General features: G+C 40.4%; 1 protein-coding gene across 2 annotated transcripts in view; it reads right to left on the bottom strand.

The window, feature by feature from the left end:
* Nucleotides 1–6,836: 6,836 nt before the first annotated feature.
* MYL3 (myosin light chain 3) overlaps nucleotides 6,837–18,882 on the bottom strand; it is a 36,816-nt gene continuing 24,770 nt past the window's right edge. Inside the window, exons 3-7 of one of the 2 annotated variants that reach the window (XM_080583386.1) lie at nucleotides 15,223–15,372; nucleotides 13,910–14,083; nucleotides 12,128–12,205; nucleotides 10,505–10,540; nucleotides 6,837–7,676 (exon numbers count right to left, since the gene is read on the bottom strand). In XM_080583386.1, the coding sequence (XP_080439512.1) occupies nucleotides 10,512–10,540; nucleotides 12,128–12,205; nucleotides 13,910–14,083; nucleotides 15,223–15,372 (431 nt within the window). In that variant the 3' untranslated portion in view covers nucleotides 6,837–7,676; nucleotides 10,505–10,511. Of the gene's footprint in view, nucleotides 7,677–10,504; nucleotides 10,541–12,100; nucleotides 12,206–13,909; nucleotides 14,084–15,222; nucleotides 15,373–18,882 lie in introns of both variants that reach the window. The other variant, XM_080583385.1, reaches the window with a different exon arrangement.

The raw sequence follows: 18,882 nt of genomic DNA, 5'->3' as shown, positions 1-18,882 counted from the left end.
CACCGTAATGTTGCTTAAAATGGTATATTTTTGTCAGTTACTCACTTCTCTGTGTGATCGTGCCATGAATCACTGGGTAAACATCATAAACATGCATTTTGATGAGAACAATAGTTTTGAAAGAAATTAGACTGTAAATTCCACAGTGAAGAAATTGTCTTTTTGTTCATTTTTGGTCTGGAATCAAGTGCAGTGTGGTCCCAGTCAATGGCTGTAATCTGAGCCAAGAATCATGATTATTAAGAATTTTAAAATGAATAGCCATTAATAATGAGCAGTAGCTACTAATAGTACTTCTGTTCAGTCTGGGATTTGCTCACCATGCACGTGGCATTGGAACATATTAATATTTTGTATTTACTTGCTGCCTCCCATATGCATTCATTTTTCTCACTCTACTTTCTTTTTTCCCAAAGTGTATGAAACTCCATTTGTTGGATAGCAAAAGTCCTTCCTGGGCTTTTTGGGAAGATGGCATTGCTGAACTGAAGAAGAGAAATTAATCTTCTAAGAAGACTTGATGGGAGGCAGAGATCTCTGCAGTCCGCTGCCTAGGGGTTTCCACTCCGTCACATCCCTTCACTCCAACCCACTTCCCATGGTGTCTGTGTTAGCATGTGTGTCCCAAATGGCACAACCTGAAAGAAATTTCTGAGGTCTCCATAGACCAGCACTAAGGTTCCTTCAGTAAGATGAGGGCATGCAGATGTGTTTGCATACAGACATTTTGTTAACCTGGTATTATTACTGCCTACATTTCAGAAATGCCTGGCCATTCAGAAATTCACAGGCCACAGGTAGAACACCATACTATTGGGTTGTACCAAGGCTACTCAGTTTACCCCAAGATCCACTCTTATGCAGAGCTACATCACTAGTGTAAAATTTACCTTTAAAGTTGGGGCCATGCACACACACTTCCAAGATCCAGTCTTCTCCCTGCACCAAACACCACACCAGCCCCAGCCCCAGCATATTAAACAAGCTTGTACTGTCTACAATGCCAAAAAGTCAGCAGAACAGCATAGGAACCCCCAGAATTTTCATTTATGGGAATATGGAAGATTTTATGTATCTGGGACCTTGGAGAGATTTTATAAAAAATTATTCAAGGTCTGGATCCGGACAGAGGTTTTCTTTGGATAGCTCTGCTCTGGAATTAGTAAATTAGCTGTCCAGACTAAACCTGGATTTTGGTTTCAAAATATCCTAGTTGGAAGTCCTCTTGCTTACTCCATTTCCACACATCATGCTACAGTGCTGCACAAGTGTGAGTCAGAGCGAACACTGATCCAAAGCAGCTCAGCATGATCATCCACTGGTCCTCATTCAGTTCAGCAAAGGAATGATGTTCTAGGCAAGGACAAAAGAAACCAAATTTTATTTACTTCGGGGGAAAAAAAGGAAATAAAAAAGTGGTGAACACAAGTCATGTTTTCAAGGACCTGTCCTTTCAGATTGAGGTAGTCAGAATGAAAACCATCTGATCAAATCTAGAGAAGAGAAGTCCACACACCTGTGCCGTAAATTCCTTGGGGGAATTTAGGATCCAAAATTATTTCTGTGTTTTAAAAATATCTGCCTATGTGTTTTCTGGGGAGAAGACTGTGGACCGACCCTACTACAATTAAAATCAGCAATGACACTTCAGGACTGGGTACACTGTGAGAAAAAATAAATCCCACTGGCAGCACAGAGACATGAGTCGGACGGAGACGATTCAAAAGATAACTGTATTGTTTTCTGCAAACCATGAGCATTTCCATTCGAGAAATGCTTGGTTCTCAAAGAGAGGTTTTGCATTGACTTACTCTGTGGATGTTTATTGTTGCCTGAAACTGGCATGTTCCAAATACCTTTGTTCCCATTATTTACCATCTCTCAGCATTTACAGATGGCAGTGGAGAAGAATTACTCACGGGTTCAACACTTTCTGGGGAGTTTTTTCTTCAGCTGAGTTGACTGGGATAGAGGTTTTGTTTTGTATGGCTTTTCTTCTTTCCTAAAAATTTTCTTTGGTAGGTGATATTCTAAAATACAGGCTGTCTGGTAGGTGAAAGACATGACTGAGCATCATCTGATAATGAGCTCCTCAAAATCAAAACAATCAGCAAAAGCATCACTTTTTGTGAATTTGGTCTGAGCATAAGTGTGACCTCGTGCAGCCAGAAGGTTTGCATGAAATGTGAAGGGAGATGCCACATAAACAAGCGGTGCCTTCTTGAGCTGCAGCTACCAGAATATTTTCAAGTAGTGCCTCAGTTTTTATATGGCACTGCATGCAGGCTGGAAGGGACTGAGTTTCTGCAGAAAGTTGCATGGATTTTCTTCCAGCCCAAACCTGCCTGAACAGTTGCAATACTCTCACTCTGTCCAGTGGGCATGGTATAGCGTGTGTGCTGAATTTCTCCTCTTATACCTGCTTTACAGAATCTCCTGAAAGATACTGCTTGTATTTTATTTCTGGATACCCAGCAAAAAGTTAGAATGAAAGAGAAAGGTGATTCTGTGATCCCCCACCTATAAGTCTGCCTAAACCAAGTGAACATCAGAAGTTTTGAGGAAGTTTGAAGAAAAACAGTGAGTTTGCACTGAAATGGAACTTTGTGTTACATGATTATGGTATGTTTGATTTTATGGTATGGTTATGAGATGGTATGGCATGGTTATGAGATTATGGTATGTTTGATTTTATTTTACTTATTTATCTGTTTCTAGGCTTCCCAAAGCCTAGTATTATCAAACTAGAAACTTCATTCCAGAAATGTCAAATCACATCTTGAGATACTCTGAGTCTGTGTTATCTGGGTGTTTGTGTGCGTGCACCTACATACCCATCAATTCTACCTGGTGGGAAGAGAAGCCCTGCTCCAAATGCTAACGCTGTCCCAAATCAAATGATACACAGTTGCTCCAGTTCAGCACAGGCCTACCTACACACATACATACTTTTCTTTCTTCATTTCTCCCGTCTTTTATCTTTGGCATGCATCATAACTCTCCCATGGCACTTTTATTACAGGAAAGTGAAGGAATTCACAGAACAGCTAGTACAGAAACACAGGCACTTTTGGATGTATAAATGAAAACATTCATTTTGCTGTTCTGTTGGGCTTTTGACATATTTCAACAACTTTGCAAGATAAATGTGAGAAGAAAGCTAGATGGACACAGGCTGCATAAGAAACTTTAGGGAATCCAAAGAATTTTCCATGTTAAATGAAACTGGGGAAAAATAGCTATGCTATATCACAAGGCATTTGGTGAATTCAGAGCTCACATGGTCTACATTGTGAAGTGTAGTTGCATCCCTATGTATACACATATATATACATTTTAGATCAGCGGCATATAGTCGGATATTAATTCTACCTCTAAGCTTGAATTTTCAGATCTCTTCACATCATTACCCCTCCAAGAATGTTGCTACTGCAATCAAATAAATCAAATAAACCTATCACCCTAGCTTTATCTTAGTGGAGTGGAGGGGGTGAAGTAGTATATACGCAAAGTCTACGGAGAAACAATCTCTCTAAGCAAATCAGTCAAGCTTACAAGTTGAATAAGATAAGTCTCATCCATAATAATCACATTTCAGAACACGCAGAAGATATGCATATTTCTAAGCAACAGCTAGAGCCAGAAGGAATGTTCTAGAGCATTGCAAATGACAAGACGCACTCCTATTTAGTCCACTGAAATGAATTCAAAAAGCCTGTTCCTCAAGTAGCTGTTTAGGGTCACTTTATTCTCAGTGGAGGGAAAAAAAGTATTTCTAAGTGGCAATAAATCTCATCATAAGAGTAAATCTGTTACCAATTCAAATGGGTCAGCTGTGAAAAATGAACCCCCAAAACAGTTCCAAGAAAAACTTCATAGTCTTTGGGCAATTGCATTATGGAGGAAATCCATGCTTAAAATCATGTGTAATTTTCACAACAGGTATGGCTGAAATAAAAATCAAGGTCATAGAGCAAACTACTGAAAATGTAAAAATGTTTCATTTCAGAATGATACAGATGGAGCATTTTGATTTTTCACTGCAAATCAGTAATCAACTAGATGAAGTTAAAAAAGAGTTTTTAGAAAGTGTTGAATATGTCAAAAACTGAGATGGAATACATCACTGGGGGGGGGGGGTGGAAGAGTATTTTTATTTGATCCCCAAGATGAAACTGATGATTTTTTCATTTGTTTATTTGATTATGAACATCACTGAAAAAAATATATATATATTAGTATTAGCTTTCCCTTTGGCTTCCTGATCAAAAAAATCCATGCTTCACACCCCACTGTAATCCAGGCTTGGGTGGGTTTAAGGAGAGAGTAATGAAATGCCAGCCAATATCCTTGCTCCATCTGAAACCCCTTCTGCATGACTGGGTGTTGCAATGCAAGTCGCTGCTGGAATGTACTATGTAATTCTGGCAAGAAGTCAATAGGCTCAAACTCCTCAAATAACCAAAGCATGGTACTAAGAAATCAGCGGAGCAGGCAGCAGCCCAGACAGCCAGTCCATTAGCAGCTTAACCACAGCAGATGTAAAGTCACCAACAAAACTCCCTACGGAGACTCCCAAAGAGCCAGATGCTAGTGCTATAAAAAGATCTTCTAGAAACTTGGCATGTCTCCTGGCCACGTTTTTTTAAAAGAAACATTCTCTAGATAGGAGGTTATTTTTTCTTAATTCGGGGTTGGGGGTAGGGGAGAGAAGGAATGGAAGGGAAGGGGGAGATATTGCTTATTTATTCCGGTTTGCTTGTGAGTGAATCTTGTGCTTGTGAAAACAAAATTCAGTGATAGCATGTCCTGGGACACAGCAGTCAGCAGGCATTGTTCCAGCCTTCTCCCACACACAGCTTTGCTTATGCACCTTGGGCTGACCTGCATATCCTTCCACAAACAGCCCTGCCAATGCACTCAGGGTGAAACACCAGCTGTTATTTCACTCTGTTCTCCTTCACCAGGTTGCTGGTGAGCCCGGCTTGCCCCAGGTGCTGCACTTGGGCAGTCCTCTTGCCCAGCGTGCTTGTGTGGTGCTCATTAACCCGAGTGGTTGTGCTTAGCCTGATGGTCTTTGCCCCTCATTCTGCTCCATCAAAGGACTTGAACGCTCGCTTGCAGCACTACCAGCCCTTGAAGCTTTCCTGGAACATCTGTGAGCCTCATGTAAGTCCCAGCTGCTGGATTCATGTGACTATATGTATGTTTCACCTGTGATCAGCAACAACAAAGCCAGTAATAATATCTAACAATGTGTAATCCTTATAGTACAGAGAACATCTGTGCCACTAAGATAACCTTTGAATATAATGCAAGCCTAGAAGAGATTGACACATAACTCTATGCGTATCTGCACATGTAAGGATGAATGTCACCCCCATGCCCAGATGAAAAGCTCACTTGCATCTGTGGATGTGAACAGATGTCATTTGGGGAATGTAGGGAGAAACACTGCAAGATTTAGATATAATGCATCAAGGTGACTGCTTCATGGGAGTCTGAGAGGCAGGCAAAGGTGTCCTAATTTTGACTGGCCCATCCCTGAACTAGGTGATGTAGGACTCTATTTAGTGGCAATAGCCCAGATTGAAGATGAGTTTAGGTGACTGAGAAACAAGGGAGGGAGGACAGAGAGGAGGTGGTCAGAATGAGCTGATACTTTTGTGAGGGCATCTGCTAGCAGAGTATTTCCACACTAAGCCCTGATGGTGCTCCTCAGCCTTACAAGTGCTAGAGCCCAAGGGTTCTTCAACCATCCCCATACCACCACTGTCAACCACTAAACCATGTCCCTAAGCACCACGTCCAACCTTTCCTTGAACACCCCCAGGGACGGTGACGCCACCACCTCCCTGGGCAACCCGTCCCAATGCCTGACTGCTCTTTCTGAGAATAAATGTCTCCTCATTTCCAACCTGAACCTCCCCCGGCGCAACTTGAGGCCAGGGAAGAGAGGGAAGGCAAGATGCCTTTGAAATGCTGTTTGCCCCAAGACAAAATAGGCCTTTGGAAAACACGGGAGCCAACAGTGAGAAGGGAAGTGGATGCCCACAAAGTGAGCCCCGAGGAGATGGCCCACTGGTAGTGATTATCTCTGGTGTCTGTCCACTGCACGCTAGAGCAGACCTAGTTACTACTGTTGTGATCTCACCAGTGGCCTGTTCAATGCATTTCTCTGTTCAGGACTGATGCTTCTGAGGTAGATTCTCCCAAAACAGTCATTCATGGTGATATATCTTCTTGCCTCTTATTTGCAACATCATGTACAGTTAACATGTTTCTTTCCTTTATTAACAGTTTTCCACTTGTCCATCTCCACTAGCTTTTTGAACTCCCTTTAGCTTTTTATTATTAGTCTTAATACTACATTTCATTCTCTAACTGCTGAATTGCTATTATGATTATTTATCAGTAGTTTTTGTAACAGCTTGTGTATTATGTGCTTGATAATTTTGTGTTCTCTCATACTAGTACTCTGGTCCTATAGTAGTGTTCCAATGACTACCTTTCCTCCACTAAATTTTCAAGATGTCTCTTTTAACAATACATGTTGCTTTAATGGAGTGTTGTTATTTTGGATTTTTTGTTTTTTCCTAATGAACTGTACCACCTTCAGTATTCTTTTATTTTTTCCCACCAAAGGACATAATGGTTGATTGCTTTTTTTTTTTTTTTTCCTTCTCAAATGATTTTCCCCCAGAAAATGAGCCAACTTATTCTGTGTGTTTTTTTCATGCCTCTCAGCTTTCCTTTGCCTCTACTGAGGTTTTTCTCAAAAACATTTTTTTCCTATTTCCCCGTCCCTCACACAGACACAGAAACAACAATGAAACCAGGAGACAAAGAATCCCATGTTTTAATGCAAGAAGCTACAGGACCGACACATGTATATCAGAAAAATTTCCAGTTTGTATTGGGAAAGACATTTTACTTGTTTTATAGGCCAGACTGTTAAAAAGGGAAGATATCCTTGTGGAGAACAGAGAAGGGATCCATTTTAGCATACATTTCATACATCTTTGTTTTGTTTTGTTTTCCCTTTACATCTCACATATTAAAGGTGGCATCTTCCAAAGCTGAGAAACATACGAAGAATTTTGCATTTGTTGCTGATTGATGGATATTCTATTTTTGCCACTTTTCACCAAAGGCCAAGAGTATTCCTTGCACACATGAGATTTATACAGTTGTTTTAGTTTCTTTTGTCCCTTACTCTCTTACAGATGTTTTTTTTTACAAATGCAATAAACACAAAAAGAAAGGTCCAGTTGTTTTGGAAGGAAGAGAGAAAGGGAGAGAAGGGTATAGCTAAGTGACAAATACATTTTTTGATTGACTTAGTGACAAAAGTTCACTCTCCCCTTTCTCCCCTCCCTCTTAAAAAATTGTTGTTTATATTCCATATCAGAAAAAAAAAATAAAAGACAATGCCCAGGTATTCATGGTTCAGATTCCATGCTTCTTCAGTTTCCTGAGTGTATTGAGTCTCCACAAAGGCCATCCTCTTCCCATGAAGAAACAAGACAAAACAAACAAAAAACATTTATCCAAATAACTTCAGGGACGGTACATTTTGTAGCTCTGTAATGGGAATCTGGGCTGAAAAATGAGAAGACATTCCAATACATCGAAATCCAAGGCCAGCATCTGGGGTTCTCAGCGCCTGTCTTGTCCTAAAAATAAAGTTATTTTTAAGCATCAGAGGAAGAAAGCGGAAACAAACAACACCAACATGAATCAGCCTCAGTCATCTTAATATATCTGTACTCAGCTTATGGGCAGCGAGGCCTGCAGCTGAGAGTCTCTGCCCTATGAATGAATTTGCCAGCTGACATCAGAGATCACACAACATGACAAAAAATCTATAAAGTCATCCCCAACCCTGCAGTCTTAACCTCAACATGCAAATGGTAGATGAAACATGGTAAGCAGTAATATAGAAAGGTGATAGAAACGTGCCAGATGTGAGGCTAGGGTAAAGACTTAGGTTTACAAAAAAATATAAATAAATAAACAAATAAATCAACAGTCCACTTCCTGAGCCACTAGACAGTTAATCCTACTTCTATTTAGAATATTCCTATGCAGATGGGAAATATGCATTAGGCTCCATGGAAATTTTTCCTTCTTTGTACTGGCAGCTGGACTCAGCATCTATGTCCCTTCTTTGAATGAGGTGACTCACTCTGCATGCTCCATCTGACTGGATCTCCTTTAGGTCTGGAAACTGAGCCTTTCTGTAGGCATCTTAAGCTGATGGGAGCCAAGGAAGATTATGTCAGCCAGACAAATTCTGGCATATTCCAGGGTTTCTCCTACAGCCACATGAGTTCAAGCCACAGAGCAAAATTCATGTCCCAACACCTTGGCACCTAGGAACACCTGAGATGTTCCAGAGTACCCTGCCTGGCCTCCAGTTGCTATTCCAGCAGACGCAGACCTGTCATGGGCTCTGCATCATATCTGTGAAGCCATGGGTATCTCAGACACTTGGAACATCTCAAACAACACCATGAACCTACAGGTGGGACACTAATTGAACCCCTGCGAACACAGTTTGGGCTGTCTCTCCAGCTGTACTGCTCTGCTACTTGAGCTTACATGTTTAAAGTTAACTAAGGTATTTTTGTTGGTTGTATATAAGTAAAGTCAGTACAGTGTAGTCACAATAACTATGTTCAGAAAATAAAGAAACAGAAAGACATAGTTCAGTTCTTATATTAGAGTACAGATCTAGCTTTCAACTAGTATGTGAAAATGACCTAGAAACATAAGCCACTATATTATTGAACAGAGAACCATAGTCCCACATAGTTCAAAGTCAGAGTTTTGGGATTTGTTTGTTATATGCTCTATGGCAAAGGGCCACCACCATTTCAAGGGTAAAGACTGCATTTATCTTCCTCTAAACATGCGAACAACAACACAACAGGGAGTGGAAGATGCCACCCCTGAAAGATGCCCATCATGGCTGATTATCAAATCAGTGGCACGTTAGTTCTCGATGAATCAGGGAGCTCTCAGCTTCCTCTCCAAACCCATCATAAGCCAAGACACTCTTGCTGGCCCCTGTTCTGCAGCTCCCAGCCTCTTGCCAATTTTACAGCATACCACTGCTCACTTGTCTTCTTCAGTGGCTGACTCTGCCTTAGGTGATTAGAAAGACTTTTGGCATCATAATGGGAATATCCCGTGGCAATGGATTTAGGAAGGGATTAAGGATTGAAAATATCTCTAAACAACAAGCAAGGATAATGCTAACTGTGGGAATACCCACTATGGCTGTGGGTATTGTGGGTATTGTGGGTATATGGCTGTTCATTTTTGGAACTGAAAATTGGGATCTAGTGCTGGAAAACTGTGTAGGTTCGGAGAAGATAAATGTTTTTAAGAAAGGAAACTGGACCATAATATGAAAAAGCAGTCAGCTTTTTAGACAGTTTATATTTTGGTCAATTATATCTTGGATCAAATGTCCCAAAGTCCTGGATTTGACTCTTACTTAACCCACTCCCTAGGGTGCCAGTGAGCATAATCAAAAGTCACCACACAGCAGACAGGTCTCAGTGGGATGGGATAATGTCAGCTCCAAAAGCAAAACAAAACCAGGCCTGGTCAAGACTGAGTAGAAAAATAAACCAAAGAAGAAGAAAAATAACCCAGAATGAATCTGAAAGAAGCCACTGCCTTTCCCACTTTATCAGACACTTTTCAGAACAGATAGAGTTGGTTAACTCTCAAGTCATACCTTCCCCAAGAGCTGAACCGAGGTAAACAGTGGCAAATGCCAGTTCAAAACAGCTGGCACCTTTTCCAGGAATACAAAACTAAACGGTGACCATACAATACTGGAAATGAAGTTCAGCTCATTTGCAATGGCGAGACTGAGATACCCTTAATGGCACTGTGGTTTGGAGAACACTACTGAATAAAGTCAGAAGATATGCTGGACAAAGCTCATGTCTTTTCCTGGAAAACCAATCCATTTGCCAGGAGAGGTAGGGAGCCAGATTTATGGAAGACCAATAATTATCCTCCAAGTTTAGGCTCAGAGACAGAGGCATGCATTGCTGCTTATCTATTTGTCTTTATATTTTTGACCACTCTTTCTCTAGTCAGCTCAATTCTATCTCATTACATTTTTAGGAAAAGTCTAGGACCAGAGCCTTGTAAGTGGACATCAAAATGTAAATTCTTTGAAGTTTCCAGTTAATCATCAAGGAATGAGCATTTTTCTTTGGAAATCAAATCCTTTTAGGATATATTATGTTGGACTTCTAAAATAAAGCTGTCCAGATTCACCAGACAATTTCAGAAAGTTTACTGATTTGGTGTGCACTTGATAGGATGAATAAACTTTTCTACTTATTCTTGGTCTACTTCCCTGTAATGCATGTTGAAAATATTCACACTCAGATTATTCATTTACATGTTCCCCAAGCCTATCTCAGATGCCCAAACCAAAATAATAGAATATGAAAACAGTACAGAAGAGACTTACCTGGTATTCAGTTAGCCATGATATGTTTCACAAAAGCTGGAAACAAGAGAAAGAGCAGGATCATATATCAATTCCCCTTCATTAAGCCCATTAAGGTCCGACATATATCAGCCTAGTCATTATTTAAATTCATTCTTCTTACTTCCTCTGATGTAATGAAGACATCATCACTTTGTAAATAACACTCCAGATACCTTGGTGTTAGATGATTTGTAAATCCTTAAGATAATATATATTACAGTGCAGGGTAGTCAGCACTAAGTAGCCAGTGAAAAAGAACACATACATTTTTCAACCCATAGCTTGCTTAATCCCTTAGCTCTGGCTGCAGTATGGAACTGTCTTTCCAAAGTATACAACCATGAGAAACTGTGGGTCATCATCTTGCAAGGTTTCAGCACATTAATACTAAGGCAGGGGGCACTGAAAGTAGCTCTGGAGTGAACCTTCAGAACACACAGCAGGTCACCTAGTTAAGTATCGTGACTATACCTCTGCAAGTAAATTCAGGCTTAGGAACAAACAAGTCATTTCAAAGCCAATTGGAACCGTTTTGTGGTTGTTGTTGATGTTTGGTTGTGTTTTTTTATTGTTGGTGGTGGTGTTTTGTTTTTTTTTACAAAAGGTTTTGGGTTCAATTTTTTTCCATTTTAAAAAAGCATTCATCATAAAACAGTACTCATGATTTTGAAATTCAAAAGGAAAGAGAAACGCTTACTGCAGCATATTTTTTCCTTCCAAATAATCTGGCTCTGCAATGAATTTCTCTGAATTCGCCATAAATTCACAAGTCATTTGGGTTGGCTAAATCTACAGATATCTACTTATTGGCTACTTATAAGAAAGGTTTCCCTGAGATCAGATCACTAGAATTTGTAAAACAAAGGAGAGCACCGAGCAAAAATATAACAGACTCCTTGAAGATGACAGACCGGTTAAATCACCAGACAATACAGCAGTCAGTCACTAGGTAACCTTCAAAGAAGGACTCAAAAGTGTACAGTAACATGAAGATCATGTGTTCATGATCTTTACTAGAATATTGTATTGTAATGAAGAGTCTGAAGCAAGTAGACTTGCAAGATGCATGAGAGAAACATGGTCCATTTACTCATGACCAAATCCATTCATTCAGGTTTTCTACAAGCAGTGAAATAAACTGAAAGGTCTTTGGAAGGTCTTGTAGAATTCCTAGGTCAGAGAACCAACGAGGATACATGGATAACTTTTTTTTTTTTTTTTTTGGCTGAGATTTTGAAAGAAAATTTAACGATTTTGTGTAGGGAATTCTCAAAAGAGTATCTTATTTTGAGATGACAAGGAAATATTGGGTGCAGGTATTAAAAATAGGGAAGAAAAAAAATAAAAAAGAAAAATCAAAAGAAGACGTATCCCTGCTTCCTGAAAAGTCCATGGCTATTCAGCTATGGAAAATGCAAATAAACTTACTACAGATTCAACATATCAGGTGAACTATAGAGTCTCAATTAATCTAAAATCTGGAAAAGCATGCGTACTTATTATGGGGAGCAAGATTTTCCTTGGATTTAAGTCTTCACAGAAAAATTGCAACAAAACCTTCTAGTACATGACCACCGTTCAGACCAGACTGGTCATACCTACCTTCATAGTTGATACAACCATTGGCATCTTCCTGACCAGCCATTAATTTATCAACTTCTTCTTCAGTCAACCTTTCACCTGAGGGGAAAGCAAAATGACTGTTCACTACCTCTGAGCCCTTCTAAAGAATTTCTAAAGAACAGTTCAAAGAACCAAAGAATACAAAAGAGTGAGAGAAAAATATGGGAGAATTTCTCTTCAGCTAATTTGTGGTGCTGACTGCTAGGAAAGCTTCTTTTGAACTTGCAAACTGAGAAAATTTGATCTGAAAACCAGAAAGACAGAATAAATATGGAAACCCACATGATATCCTGTTCACATACTCTTTCTTCTAAGAATAAGCTTTCTCTAAGTGCCAAATCCTTAAGGTTTTAGTCAGTCCTTAACCAAGTCCTCACTAAACAAATTCTCAGTAAAGTCACTCTCTAGTATGCCTATGAGTTTGAGGTTCAGAAATATTCCAAGATCATTTTTGGGATCTGCGAATTGAATGAGTGCTCCATTCCATTTAATTTAATTGTCTTAATATTAGGCACCTATGAAAAAACCTCTGAAAATTCAACTGATTTATTGAAAACCAAACAGAAAAACATGCAAATTTACAGAATACTTGGTTGTGCCTAGGATTTGAGCAATACTAAAAAATACCACTCTAAATATAACTGTCCTTCAGATTGAAATACTTCCTAAAAATGTTGGAAAATCAGATATTGCCATGTTATTCTGGATTACTGGAAACAGAAGGACAACTTCAAAATCATTTCTTTTAGTACAGTGAAACAAACAAAACTGCCAAGAATGGTTACATTGCCCAATGCAAGCTTAAGTAGGATATCAGTCCTGACTTTTTGTCGTTGTTGTTGTTGTTGTTGTTGTAGGTGGTGGTGAGGATTTCTTGTTTTTTTTTTTCTTTTCTTTTTTTTTTTTTTTTGGTCATCACTGAATTTGTTTCCCAAAATGATTCAAAAGTATCACTGATGAAAATGAAAATAACATTACTTTTTATAGCGTTATTATTACATATGTCAACAGAGAAACATGTGTCATGGAACGGAAATCCCTGAGCATAAAAGATTAGGCTTTTTGAATCAATATCCCAGGTCAAAAATGATCATTGGAATCCTTTTATTTAAGTCAAATCTCTTTTACAATAGGTCATCCTTTTTTTAAAAATAGTGGACAAACCCTAGTAGAAAAGGCTGATCTTGAGAAATGCTTACTGGATTCAGATGACAACATTTCAGTGCCTTCTAATTCAAATCTGAAACCTGTCATTAAGTTACATTAAATTTTCTGTCTGCTATTCATTCTGTTTTCATCACTATTCATGAAAAACAGTGTTTCTGAAGTCAAGATTTGAGAAGACAGTGAAATACTGATTCCTCCTTTAAAACCAAAGCTTTTCCATTTCAGAGACAATTCTGTTAAACACATGACTGATAAAAAAATGTGCAGAAAAATGGAGACAAATATTGTAGGAATAGATGGGTTTTCCATTGTTTGGATAATTTTATGGTCATACAAATATAATATTTATTGGAGAAATAAAGCATTAGAACAAGGAAGGAAGAAAGAAAGGAAGGGGAGGAAAGAAAGAAAGGCAAATATTTGAGTCGTAGGTCAGTGATCTTTTGCTTCATAATTAACAAGATTTTTATTTTTGTCTTTACATGTGAGGACAATGTGATGACTGAAGTCTTGCCCAGTCATTTGCAACAGAAAAGTCACCACAAGCTGTACGGGAAAGACCTGGGTGATGGACTTGCATAAGGTTCACCTTACCCAGAGTAGCCAAAACGTGGCGGAGTTCAGCCCCCATCACTGTTCCATTTCCCTCCTTGTCGAACACACGCAGACCTTCCACAAAGTCCTCATAGGTGCCCGTGTCTTTCGTCTTGGCAATATGCTGGAGCATGGGCAGGAAGGTTTCAAAGTCAATCATCTTGGAGTTCATGTCTACAAAGACACAGATGGAAATTAAAGTTTTGGTGGATTCTGGGAGAGCTGGGGCATGCAGCATGGGTAGCTTGGAGGAGTAGGAGAACCATGATAATAAATTCTGGCTAAAGGGGAGAGAGGCATATAGGAATATTTTAAGTACAGATGGAGCAATGGATAGTCAGAGCTGGAAAAAAGAGTTCTGGCAAAGAAAAAAATACTTTTTTAACAGACCAATAGACTGATATCTCCTCATATCTGACACACGCAAATGACAAGGACAGAAAGTACAGTTAGCAAGGCTTTTGATGCAATATAAAAATATGAACCTAAGCAGAAGACAATAAAAGAGGAGCCCAGTCCTGATATGAAATCAGCTTTGCTTTGCATCCCTCTAAAACAGAGGTGTTTAAAACCATACTGGGACAGGAGCTTCAGAGTGAATGGGGGGCATGGCAGGACCGGGGCTGTGAGTCCCATTTTCCTGATTCTTTGCCTTTCAAGAGCATCCTTGGATGTTATAGTCCCTTTTGACTTCTTCTCCCACCCGCCACTGTGCCATTGCCATATCCTGATACATCCCAGTTGTTGAATATGGGCCTATTTGTCAGTTCCCACTAACCTCAGTGAAAGGAAGGGATGGACAAGTCATCTAGAAAATGCCTGAATGTGGATATGGTCCAGGAGAGATTTCCTTTGCTCTGAACACATTTCCTGTGCATGGTGAATGTTGAAGGGAGATATAATCGCAGTCATTGCAGTGCATCTAACATATACTTTTGTAGAACAGATTGTGTCCTTACTTTCAGTCTATCCTTTTGTTCCTTTAGATGTCTTCAAAATGTCTGAGTTTTTAGTAAACACAAGTGAATGTCTGTCACCAAAGCAATTTTAAAAGGTAAAAACATGTAATTGTAAAACATATTGACACACATTGGCCATCAAATGAATTCAGTCTCCTAAATTTCAGACAATTATATTGACAGACAGATCTCTTTTTTCCTTGATTACTTTTCTGCTAGAGATTTTCAGAGGCTGTTCCGTACCCTTCAGTGTTTCACATTTAATCTTTCCATTAAAAAAAGGAGACCTCATCTGCTTCATCATTAATTCTTGGAGAGATGCTTTTCAAAATGAAGACAAAGAAGGACACCAACCTTCTGGTTTGGGTCTGCCAAGAACTTTCATGACCTCTGCCTGGGTTGGATTCTGCCCCAAAGCTCTCAAGACATCTCCGCACTGTGCGTATGTGATTTTCATCTCAGATTTGGGAGTCCGGTCAAAGAGTGAGAAGGCTTCCTTAAATTCTGAAAGAAAACAAGATAGAAAGAAATGCACACCATGCTCCCTCAGATAAAGTCAAAGCAAGCCTAGACCTTCCCCCTAATTAACTCAGCACAACCTTTTTATTTTGCAGTTTGGGAACAAGTTTGATGAGCTTTGCTGTCGCTCTTATCGGCAATGTTTGTGTTCCTCCTCCCCTGCTCTTTCCGGTTCAACCAGGGAATGGAATCAGAGAGGTCAAATGCTTTTCTCATGGTATTTCCGTCTCAGCTAGCATCAGAAAGTGCAGAAAACCTCACAGAGATGGTTGGCCTTGAGATCTTTTCAGTCCAGCAGGAGCACTCAGGATGACACAGAATTCAATAGCAGTTCCGCTCATTAGCTAACTGGATATTGTATTCAGCATTACACATTAGGAGAGCACTGATGGCCCACAGATGAAGGATCACCTGCATTAGCAGGTAACAAGATATGCCATCATATACTAGGGGAATAATCACACAACAGTATGTTGTTGCGGGAAGGTGAATGTATATTGAAAACTTACAATCGATCGTTTATGTTTAATAATGCCAAGGAACAGATCTAAAAGAATCCGCTGATTTTTCTTTCTTCCAGCACCAGATCCGCTTGTGTCTGGAAAATTCAGGTTTGTTATGCTGTCAGCTACTGAGGCCAGACCAGATCTCATGTGTGGAGATGCAATCATTCACTCCAGTGATTTCACATCTGCCTGCTTTCCTTTGTGTGCCCAAGCAGAGCCCTTCCCCTTGCAAGACAACCAGGCCTCCTCCACTACATCTTCGTGGGCATATCTTCATTTCTTCTACCCAAAGAGTGAGTCCTTTACCCCTGAAAGCAGCAGTACCCTGACAAGAGCAGTCCCATGGGAGAGGGTCCCTGTTCTTCCACTAATTAATGGGGGCAGGCAGGGTGCCAGGACAGACCCTCGGACACTCGAGTTGCCCAGGTCTGCCTCTCCCTTCTGGAGCTGCAGACACGCTACAGACAGGAGCAGCTCAGGGTGCAAGCTGCTGTTCTTTACCAAACACACTGCATGGTGCATGGTCTATGAGTGGTCACAAATATCCCTTTGGATTTAAGCTGGGAATCTGCACCTTGTCTTGCTGTTATTCTTCTGAATTTTCCCTCCCACTCTCCGAACACAATGAGGCTATCTTTCTTTCCTAGATCTTGAGTCATTCATTTATTCAGCCACTCATTCTGCACGCTGGATTTTCTCCATCTTTCTCTTCTCAATTCCTTATCCTCCTGGTTATTCCCTTCTCCCCGTTCTTTCTTTTTCTTCTTATTTCCCTTTCTCCTCCTTTCTTCCAGTGCTGCTGTTTTTCCTCCCTCCCTCCCTCCTTCCTCCCTCCTTTTTCATTTTTATCATTCCATTCATATCCTACTCATTTCCTTCGTCATCCAATACTTGCAAGGAGGGATCCAATTTTCTCATTTTGGACTAATCAACACTCCCCTTCTTTTCTTTGCTTTCTGCTCTTTGCTTTCCCCTGCTTTCTCTCCCTGCCTCTCTCTCAGTGGATCTTTGCCTCCCCCGTCCCCAGCTGGAGCCCAGGTCCCACCAGCAGCCCTCACTCCAGCAGAGGGCAATAGTGGATTTTCATGGGCTCCTTGCTGGCAGGAGAAGGGGGCCAGAGCCCACTCCCAGCAACCTCCTTTCTCTGGGGGTCTCAGCAGCCGAGGTGGATGGGAAAAACAGGAGCTACTCATCTGCCTGCCACCTACCTGCTCCCAGAGCCCAGCTGCCTGAGCACCCTTTGCTCCACCTCCCAGCGGCTCGCAGTTCATCACAGTCACTGACAGCTCACGTCTCTCTCTCTCAATTTAAATTCAGACGTAATCATCTCTGACCAGAGCATTGGCCTGTGGGCTTGGAAACTCCATTTTGTCAACATGCAGAAGCCTTTTTGCTTTTATTTTTTTATTTGCTGTTGCATTTGCTGGCTTAATGCAAGTTTCCGTCAAAGCAATGAAACCAGGACGGCTATGGTCTCCTTTGTCCTCTCGCTAGCCATTAAACCACTGGCAGGAGCAGTTTATATTTTCATATGCCTAATTACTACCTGTCTTCTCATGTTGAATAGCTCATATTCTTCTCTTTTCAGAAGAGGCCAGGAATTCAGTTTCATAAATACACATTGCCAGAACCACTGAACTTCAGTGGCAGGGTAGGCAGTAGGACATGTAAGGATGGATGTGTAACACATGGCTTCACCCAAAGACCATCCTTCCATCCTCTGACAGCAACATTTGGGGGGCTACCCTAACACCGACTCCTTGCAGCGAAGTAAGTCTGGCACAGCAACATCTTTTCCTTAGCAAAGGAAACAGGTTCATAATATCCTAGAAGGTACAGATTGAAAAGGCCTTAAAAAAACTGCTATCTCTTTCTCCTCCACCATGGAATCAGCAATATCTAACACATAGGGTGGATTTCATACTGAGCTAATTTCAGCTGACTAACAGGGAATTATCTAGTCCCAGTGACTAGGCTAGGTCCCCGTCTGGTCTACAGAGAGAGAGAATGTTATTATACAGTAGAGGATTAAAAAGAAAAATAAATAAATAAATTAATTAATTAATTAAATACAAAAACAACAACAACAACAAACATAAAGGTATGACAGGTGACTTTGACCTCCTGATGACTTTCTGAAAAAAGCTTGACAAACCTAAAAGTACAATACAGATCTGAAAATGAACACAGTACAAAAACAGTGCAACTGGAGTGTAGAAGAAAGGAAGAGATGGAGATATTGTAAGTCTGAGAAAGGAGAGAATGGGAAGGAGAAAACAAATTGAAAAGGCAACAATCCAGAGCTCCCATGAGCCCCACTTCTCAAGTCTGGCCAGCAGCCAGTATAACAGCTATATATTATGGCAAGTGGTGTTTGTTTCCTGACCTGTGTTTTTAACACAAAATAAAACAGTCTCAAGAACTGGGATGATGATTGCCCACTTTGTTAAACTGGTAGCTCACTTCCTGACAAGGTTTTCAAAGGTGCAGACTAGTATAGAGGACAGTGCATGCTAGGGACAACCTGGGAGCAACTGTGGGCCATGCCACAGATATAATGCCATACCTGAAACATCTGAACTCTATCTAGGAGTGAGTATCTGTCTATCTTCAAGCAATCTGTCTGTCTCTTCTTCTATGAACCCAAGAATCTTCTAAAGGTCAGGAGAGGAAAAAAAAAAAAAAAAAACAACAACAAAAAATGAACCAAAAGAGGCAGGGAGGAAAGGCATTGAGGAACTGACTGATAAGCAGTGCTTTTCTGCTCATTCCCCAGGTGACATTCAGACCATTAAGCGCTCTTTCAGTGATTCACGGCAGAACTGATGAAACAGCTGTGGGGTTAACTGTAGGTGTGTTTAGTGTCATTCCCTGGTGCTAGTACACAATATAACTTTCTGTTATCCTGCTGTGGCTGACATGCAGATCTCCCTGCATTTCTCACACAGATGATGTTATCTGCTTTCTGCCTCATGGCTTTCCCTTTGAT

The sequence above is a fragment of the Anser brachyrhynchus genome (assembly GCF_964034855.1).
Source record: "Anser brachyrhynchus genome assembly, chromosome: 2".
NCBI classification, from domain to species: domain Eukaryota; kingdom Metazoa; phylum Chordata; class Aves; order Anseriformes; family Anatidae; genus Anser; species Anser brachyrhynchus.
The sequence above is the reverse complement of the archived record's forward strand: the minus strand, read 5'-3'. Positions and strand labels throughout refer to the sequence as shown.